Genomic DNA, 9,087 nt, shown 5'->3' with positions numbered 1-9,087 from the left:
GAAATAAGAAGGCAAAGCTCACTCTCCGGAGCAGAAGGATGGAGAAGAAGAATTACTACCAGCTGGTTCCGCCGTTGCGTGGGCTGGTCAGCGGTCAAAGGTGGACCGGCGGGGACGGAATCAGACACGCTGTTTTCTTAATCCGCTTGAGTTGTTTAATCGGGCGACACGCACGCGCGCGCCCCCCCTCCTCCACTTTAGGCTTTACCAGTCCAAATCCTTAAGCTCATTGCGGCCTTAACCACAGTCGCCATTAGTCGTCGGCTCTCTCTCGACATTCATCCATCCCTATATAAACCCATCGATCCATCTTCCTTGTCTCACTCTCCTCAAGCTACAGCCTGCCGGTCAATCACTACTACTCATATAGCCAGCCACCACCCGCGCACGTCTTCCTGAAGCTTGATCGATCGAGCTCGACCTCATGGACATGGACAAGGAGTACTACAAGGCCTGCATGGGCATGGAGGCGCTGCCGATGAGCCCGGCCGGTTTTTCGGCGGTGACGACAGAGGTGACCATGGCGGTGGCGACAGCAAGCGAGGACGAGGGCGACCTGAAGAGGGGCCCGTGGACGGCGGAGGAGGACATGCTGCTCGTCGACTACATCTCCAAGCACGGCGAGGGGCGCTGGAACTCACTCGCTCGATGCGCAGGTACTTAACTATTTCATAATTTGTGCAACCGATAGCTAGATCATGGCTAGTTAGTAGCAAGATCATGCATGTCACATCTGCTTTAATTTACTTCTTTCTGATCGATCACGTCGCAAGAGATAAGATGAGCTAGCGCTTTCCGTTGCCGTACCTAGCGTGTCGCTAAGCTATGTGCACTGATCACTTGCAGCTCATTATCCGCTTACGTCCCTCCTTAAGTTCTTTTTCGCTAATCTGGGCTTGGTTTGGACACGTGTAGGCCTGAGGCGCACTGGGAAGAGCTGCCGGCTCCGGTGGCTGAACTACCTCCGTCCCGACGTCCGGCGCGGCAACATCACGCCGGAGGAGCAGCTGCTGATACTGGACCTGCACTCCCGGTGGGGCAACCGCTGGTCCAAGATCGCGCAGCGCCTCCCGGGGAGGACGGACAACGAGGTCAAGAACTACTGGCGCACCAGGGTACAGAAGCACGCCAAGCAGCTCCACTGCGACGTCAACAGCGACCGCTTCCGCGACGTCGTCAGGCAAGTCTGGATGCCGCGCCTCCTCGAGCGCATCCAGGCCGAAAGCTCCTCCGCCGCCGCCGCCGCTGCTGCAGGAGTGGGTGTTCCGGCGCTGACAAGGGCGATGAGCTCGCCGGCCGGTGCATCACAGTACCACTACCACTGCGTCGATCACGCGAGCAGCGGGGAGCCGAGCCGGAAGGTGGCGGTGACTATGAGCCCTGACACCTCGAGCACGCTCCGGTCTTCTCTGTCACCGGCGGAGACATCACACGGAGCCCATTTCCCAGCGTGGGGCGCTGCCACTGCCACGGCGAACGTTGATGGCTCGATGATGCAGTGCGCCGGCCGCGAGGGTGGGGCCATAGGCGGCGATCAGTACGTCATCCACGGCGACAGCCTCAGCGGGAGCTGGTCGGAGCTCCTCGCCGCCACCGATATCCCGGACTTTGAGTTCGGAAATTTCGACGACAACTTGTGGAGCCTAGAGGACATTTACTGCTGACGATGAACTTAATTAGAGCGCCAAACTGAGCTCAACAAAAATGAAATTTGACAAGAGAAGGTGCATGAAAGGAATTTTGACAGGAAACTAATTCGCGTTCATAGAGTAATTAATCGCTAGTTTATTAGGGCTACATAGTATGCAAACATGTGCATATTAAATATCTTCATTAATTCTTCTACATGGCTAGAAGATTTGGATTGTTTTTGTGTGCTTATATGTAAAGTTTAAATCTTACATGAAAAGGCTAACTTGCATAGTAAGCATGCGAATTACAATGGTTCTGCCAAGTTAGCAAGGACACAAGTCTCTAAAACATCGTATATTTATGAATAGATTGAGTATTTTATACCCCCATACACTAACAAAAACTTAAATCTAGAGAAATCAAATTCAGAAGGGAACTATAAGCACGGATGACATATTGCATTGAAGCTTACTTAGTGTGATTATGTGTTTAAAGGTTGCTTTAAATCATTTTAGATCCATCCCTGCGATCAAACAAATATACTATTTTAAATCCCATTCACCTTTCCCAACCTTTGGAAAACATCCGGACATCGTTATACTGACCTATTTAGCTAACACACACAATAGAAATTGCAGTTAGATTTTCCAAAAAAATGCATGATACTACAATTTTAGGCTAAATGATCATATGCAATGTTAGGTGGTTGAGGTTTCAGAAAAAATCGAACAATTTTGTGACATACGGAATATACTTAACATGGATAAAATTATTCTGGACATTGTATAGAAACTTGCTATTTTTTCAAGTGAATTCAAATAAAAAATATCACATTTTAGGAGGTGATACACCAAAGATTGAGATTCAATACTCTCTCTCTCTCTCTCTCTCTCTCTCTCTCTCTCTCTCTCTCTCTCTCTCCAATAATTTCTAAAGATCATGTAGAAATCTTCTGCTCATGACCTCTCAAGTTTGCATTTTTCCTATCCGTATGTTTTTAGTCATGTGATAAAAAAAAGGCTAGAATGAACCGAAATTAGTTAGTATATATTGACATCTTGGAGGTCGTACTCTACACTCGCAAGATGTGAAATTTATGAATGAGGCATGAGTACTATTTACTCAAGGAATGCTCATTGCTTGATTGACGAATATCCCCATGCTTTTTCAGGAAGGGGAAACCCCGACCTCTACGTTGGTAGATGAATGTGACCATTTGTATTGCATAATTAAGTTCACACAAAACGTAAAAGGAATTCAAGTAGTTAGCATCTTACCCACAAAAGCTGACCCAAAACAACATGAAAGAACATCCACATGTAGAAATGGATCCTTTAGTGCTTGGGTAATAAACCTGGCTAGCTTATCCATAGCTAAAGGATTCCTGTATATTTCTAGTGCACCATCCGAAGGCATCTTATGCCAAATTCTTGTGTCTGTTGATCTTGTAGAACCTATTGTGTTTTGACGACGTTTTCCATTCATGTGATTCAAAGAAGCAAGAATAACAGCTCAAAAAAGATCAAGAATAAGCCGGGATTAGTTATAGTCTATGTACTTTGTTGCGCAACTGCACAATGCCTTTAGCTTCTTTTTTTTTTGAGGGCTAATGCCTTTAGCTTGTTGTGCATCTTGCAGTACGCCTCTCCAATGGCTTCAATGCCTTGAGAAGGGAGAAAAGAAAAGGAAAAAATAGTCAATGGTGTGATAAGGGGTCGGTGAATTGGAGAGATTCCACCACGTACTTCATTGCACAATTTAATTTGGAGTTTGGGCCAAGCAAAGGACTTGATCGAGATGACAAGTCTGGTCTTCGTAATATATGAACAAATAAAACACAATTTGGCTTGCTTATCCACAGCTACAGGATGCCTAGATAAGCTCACCTTGATACGAGTACGACTGCCACCTTTCTCTAAGGAGTATAATCCGCGGTTTCATGAGTGTGGCATGCATGGATGCATCGCACCATGCATGATATTCGAAACCAACTAGGATTCTGGGAGTTCTTTAATTTACACTACTAAAAGAAGTCGCATGGAACCGCATTTTACAAAGTTAAAACCGTATAATTGTGTAACCTTTGAACTCGGGAATGTTACTCCGCATATCAATTGATCTCGCTTGTCCTTTTGTTTTAATGGCATATTTACTCGAAGTTATTTTTGCTACACACATGACACAGAACGTTTCTTCTAAGAAGTTCCAATCGAACGAAAATTCCATTATCTTAGACATGCAAAATGAGGTACAAATAAGCATTGCAAGTAAACTATACTTACTTGATCTTTCGCAATAAAAAAAACTACACTTGCTTGATGGTATTTTCGAATTCAAGCAAGGAGGGCTTTGTCCAGTTGACTGCGTAAAAATCTCCTTATAAACGTGCAATGGAAGCAGCCGCAGGCAGGCCCGCAGCCAGCGAACCGGCAAGGCGCATGAGGTGTCACATGTAGCTTTGGTCCTTGACGCCAGCTGGGAGGTCAAAGCTGCGGTCGCCGGTCGCCGGCGACGGTCGTCCGGTCAACCTGGCGTGGCCCCACGTGGTGCAATGACGTCGCAGACCAGATAAGGCAGGCCAGGCCCACTCGTGCGGGTTCCGCAATTAGTTTAGTTTCCCCAGGACCCAAACGACCGGCGCTGATTGGTCAAACTGGGAACCTAGGAGAGGATCCTGACCGTGAGATCAATTGCCTTTTTATTTTCTGATGAGATTGAGATTGAGGTTGAGGTTGAGGTAGGGTTGCAAGAAAAGCTCGAGGCTCGTGAGCCGCTTGAAATCGACTCGTTTTTTGACTCGACTCGAGATCGACTTGAAAAGAAACAAGCTGAGTTTGAACACTTTATGTAGCTCGACCGAGAAACGAGCTGATCTTGAGCCAATATTGGCTCGCTCGATTTAGCTCGATAGCTCGGCAAAATATCATTATGTTAAATGATCATGCCATATATTAAATGGAAATAAGAAAATTTATTACCATATATGTTATCTATAATTTTTCTTCATTTTATTTACCAACGAACATGGGAACTTAATTAAGTGCAGAGAAGATTTAGGCCTAATTATGGCACGCGGTTGACTATGTGTTAAATATCCTATATTTTTGGCAAAGGTTCACAACATATTCATCTTAATTTTTTTGTTTTTTATCCATAGATTTATAATTTTTACCATCTCATTTAGCTCAGCTCGAGATCGACTCGAGATCGTTACAAGTTGAGCACGAGTCATGTTCTACAGCTCGATCATGAACTTCACTTAGTTTGAGCTCGCTCAAATTTTCATATGAGTTGAGCTGAGCTAACTCCAACTCGCTCGAGCTCGACTTGTTTGCAGCCCTAGGTTGAGGTGGTGTTTGGTTCTCTAGTCTTAGGACTTTTTCTAGTCCCTAGGACTTTTTGAAAAAGACTCTCAAAGAGGTACTTCTAAGGACTTTTAGTAAAAAATCCCAAAAAATCCCACTCTGTTTGGTTTGCTAGGGACTTTTTTTAATCCCAACATAAAAAAGTCCCTAGAACCAAACAATCCTGAGATGAATTGCCTTTCGCTTTGCCTGCTAGAGACTTCAAACTAGTTTGAGCGCTGACGCTTAGAACTCCTACTTCGCATCAGCAGTGACATGTTCCTCCACTAACTCTCCTTTGGGTGCAACTTATGCATGATTGGTTTGCATTTGTGTGACAGACTGATGCATCGATCAACAGTGCGGTGATCATTAGGCATGTCGTGCTCTGTTTTTTTTCTAGGGGATGTCGTGCTTTGTTTTGGTGTGACCTTAATACCTTATCATCTCCGGCCGCCAATCGGTCGTAGGTTGGATTTCTTGTATGCTTGTGATTTACTGACTCTGTAAAGAAATAGAATACCGTTAGATCACTTCAAACGCTCTTATATTTTTTTTTACGGAGGAAGTGCCATTAAAGCAGGTGCGGATTATATGAGCTTGAGCTCATATGAGCTTGATGAACAGTAAAATCCCTTAATTTTTTTAGCAAACATTATCAAATATTTTGACTGCTTGTAAAGTTTCATCATGGAATAATTCTTGGAAGACATGGCAAAAAAATGATGCTCTAAAATGTTTCTTTCAAAAGCATTTTGTATTTTTTTTTTGCCATGACTTCCACAAATGTCACTCCATGATGAAACATTTTAAGCATTCAAAACATTTGTCAAAGTTTACCATTTTTTAAAGATATTCGAGTTAAAAAAAACAGACTTACTATTCGTATCAAGCTCATACAATGTCGAGCTGAGAACAACACTTTTGAAAAATCTTCTCCTGAGAAAAAAAAATCGTAGGCAGGTTGATGTGACCATCTATGCCAAGACTACTGTCGCTCGTCCAAGAAATATTAAAGTTACACCGATGCGTGAGAAGTTGACCGTGACAGGTTAGTTGGAAGGTGATCAGCGTTGCCGGAGTATTAATTAGTCAAATCTTATTTTGTTTGGATAGGAGAGTCCGTTTTCAGATTCGCTTACATGGAGTCGGTTGAGAAGTGCCTGCGCGCACGTTATAAAAGCAGGGATACGCCGTGTAAAAAAGGTCAAGTTTTGTTTCATCGTGAGTTCAATAATAGTCAGAAAACGTCCTATGTCGAGGGACACTAAATATTGTCTTCGTTGCTGATCCATTGGGATTTTGTTGCTGCTGCGCGTGGAGCTGATCTAATCTACTCAACACTAGTTTCTTTTGATCTTACGGTGTTGCATATTTGCTCGATCGGAATTTCTTGTGCTATTGCCAGTATCGTGAAAGATCGGGCCGACGAACGACTCGCCATCTAGTTGAGTCTTCATCAAGTGGTATTCAGAGCTAAGGTTGTTCACGGTACTGTGTTGATTAAGATGTCAACCTCGGCCGACAAGGGTGACGAGCTTGCTGCTGATTCTGAGGAAATAGTGCGTCCAGTGTATGCGGATGATATCCCTCAAAATATTCGGGATGGTTTTGACCACACATGCAACTACATCAAGCAATGTCATGACGCGCTCGGCAAAAGGATAGATGTCCTGATCACTCGGTTCGATGGTTTGGCAGACATCATCAATATGCCGGCAGCGACTTCTGCACCACCACAGACTGCTCCGGCTGCTCCACTGTATTATGCACCACCAGCTCGCGACGGATATGCTGGCGTGCATGATCGTTGTCTGGCGGCACATCCTCATGCTGGAGATGATGGTTTAGGTGATGGCATTGACCACGCGGGGTACGCGCCACGACCACGACACTATGAGCCTCGTCTCGAAACATCCATTCGTGGTGGAGTGCATGACCGAGTTGGTCAAGCTGTGCGTGTGCCTTTGGATGATGGAATTGGGCGCATAAAAATTTCAATCCCTTCGTTCTCCGGCAAGTGTGAACCAGAAGGCTATTTGGAGTGGGAGATGCGTGTTGATCAAATTTTTGATGCCCATCATTATAGCGAGGAGAAGAAAGTTCAACTTGCTGGAATTGAGTTTACCGGTTACGCGCTAATTTGGTGGAATCAAATTTGTCGTTCAAGACATCGCCCGACGACTTGGCGAGGTATGAAAGAATTCATGAGGCGCCGTTTTGTTCCTGAGCACTATAAAAGAGATATGTACAACAAGTTGCAGCGGCTCTCTCAAGGTAATTTGAGTGTTGATGAATATTATAAGGAGATGGAATTGCTTATGATACGTACAGGGACAACGGAGGATCCGGAGGCGACCATGTCACGTTTCTTTAACGGGCTAAATATCGAGGTGCAGGAACGTGTTGAGATGGTGGTCTACTACAACATACAAGATCTTGTGCATCAAGCTGTGCGTGCGAAACAACAGATTAAGCGGTGCCAAGTCAACACAGTTCCCAGTACCACTTTGAACACATGGCGACGCTCCCAGCATCAGAGTGAGGATATCGGTCCTAGCTCGAGGACGGCAACATCAAATCGCCCTCATGGTTCCGTGCAAAAGAATGCTTCAAAATCAGGACCGTCGACGGTTGATTCTAGTGCACAGTCGACCAATCGTTCCAGTGACATAGAGTGTTTCAAGTGTGGAGGAATGGGACATATGAAGCGTGAATGTCCTAATGAGAAGAGAGTATTGCTCACAAAAGATGGCTATGCATCCGCGAGTGATGAAGAGGCAGTTTTTGACACTTCTAGTGAAAAATTTGAAGATGCTGAGAAGGTGACTGCTAGTTTTGAAGCTGCTGAATCATATCCGTCCTTAATGGTGCAGCGTGTGCAAGAGGATCGCATTGAGGATAAGGGGCAGCGTTGGAATATTTTTCAGACTCAGTGCAAGATCAACAACACCAATTGCAAGTTGATCATCGACGGTGGAAGCTACACTAATGCAGTCAGCAAGGACTTGGTGGATGCTTTTGCTTTACCAACCTGGAAGCACCCACAACCACACTGTGTCGAATGGTTATATCAGTCGGGCAAACTGAAACTTACTCACAAGGTGCGCATCAATTTTTCGGTTGGCAATTATATCGATACAATTATCTGTGATGTTCTACCAATGGATGCATGCCATTTGTTGTTGGGGAGGCCATGGCAATATGATCATCGAGCTACACATGATGAGAGGTCCAACACTTATTCCTTTTGGGACTCTGGAAGGCGACATATGTTACAGCCGATGTTCTCTAGTGCAATCAAGAACGATGTCTGTAAGATCCCTAAAGGTATCTTGAAGCCAAGGATGGCTTCATTTCAAGAGGGGCAGGATGATGTGACCATCTATGCCAAGACTACTGTCACTCGTCCAAGAAATATTAAAGTTACACCGATGCGTGAGAAGTTGACCGTGACAGGTTAGTTGGAAGGTGATCAGCGTTGCCGGAGTATTAATTAGTCAAATCTTATTTTGTTTGGATAGGAGAGTCCGTTTCAGATTCGCTTACATGGAGTCGGTTGAGAAGTGCCTGCGCGCACGTTATAAAAGCAGGGATACGCCGTGTAAAGAAGGTCAAGTTTTGTTTCATCGCGAGTTCAATAATAGTCAGAAAACGTCTTATGTCGAGGGACACTAAATATTGTCTTCGTTGCTGATCCATTGGGATTTTGTTGCTGCTGCGCGTGGAGCTGATCTAATCTACTCAACGCTAGTTTCTTTTGATCTTACGGTCTTGCATATTTGCTCGATCGGAATTTCTTGTGCTATTGCCAGTATCGTGAAAGATCGGGCCGACGAACGACTCGCCATCTAGTTGAATCTTCATCACAGGTGTAGCTCATTGGCAACGAAGGAGACAAATGTTCAATATATAGATTTAGACAATACCAGTGATTAATATATTCCTAGAAATATTGATTACAACTTAGGCACACATGCACACGAATTTACCACACTCATGGACGACGGACCCACTCAGAGCAACTCTAGCAGACCTCGCATCTCGCCCTAGCCCGCAAAATAACCGCCAAATTGCGGATCGGGGCCAAAAAATCTGCACGATCAGACCC

General features: G+C 44.8%; 1 protein-coding gene across 1 annotated transcript; it reads left to right on the top strand.

Annotated features, from left to right (window-relative positions):
- The first annotated feature begins 305 nt into the window (after positions 1 to 305).
- Positions 306 to 1,871, top strand: LOC123087583 (transcription factor MYB2). Its single transcript, XM_044509628.1, has 2 exons — positions 306 to 656; positions 916 to 1,871. Exons 1-2 carry the CDS (start codon positions 425 to 427, stop codon positions 1,662 to 1,664), a joined length of 981 nt encoding a protein of 326 aa, XP_044365563.1. The 5' UTR covers positions 306 to 424; the 3' UTR covers positions 1,665 to 1,871.
- Positions 1,872 to 9,087: the final 7,216 nt, after the last annotated feature.

The sequence above is a fragment of the Triticum aestivum genome, chromosome 1B (genome assembly GCF_018294505.1).
Source record: "Triticum aestivum cultivar Chinese Spring chromosome 1B, IWGSC CS RefSeq v2.1, whole genome shotgun sequence".
In the NCBI taxonomy this organism is placed as follows: domain Eukaryota; kingdom Viridiplantae; phylum Streptophyta; class Magnoliopsida; order Poales; family Poaceae; genus Triticum; species Triticum aestivum.
Note: the sequence above shows the minus strand (reverse complement) of the source record. Positions and strands in the feature narration are given on the sequence as shown.

Coding starts and splice junctions, on each gene's coding strand:
- LOC123087583 (XM_044509628.1), top strand. CDS start 425: ATGGACATGGACAAGGAGTACTACAAGGCCTGCATGGGCATGGAGGCG. Junction 657..915: donor CTCACTCGCTCGATGCGCAG/GTACTTAACTAT, acceptor GGACACGTGTAG/GCCTGAGGCGCACTGGGAAG.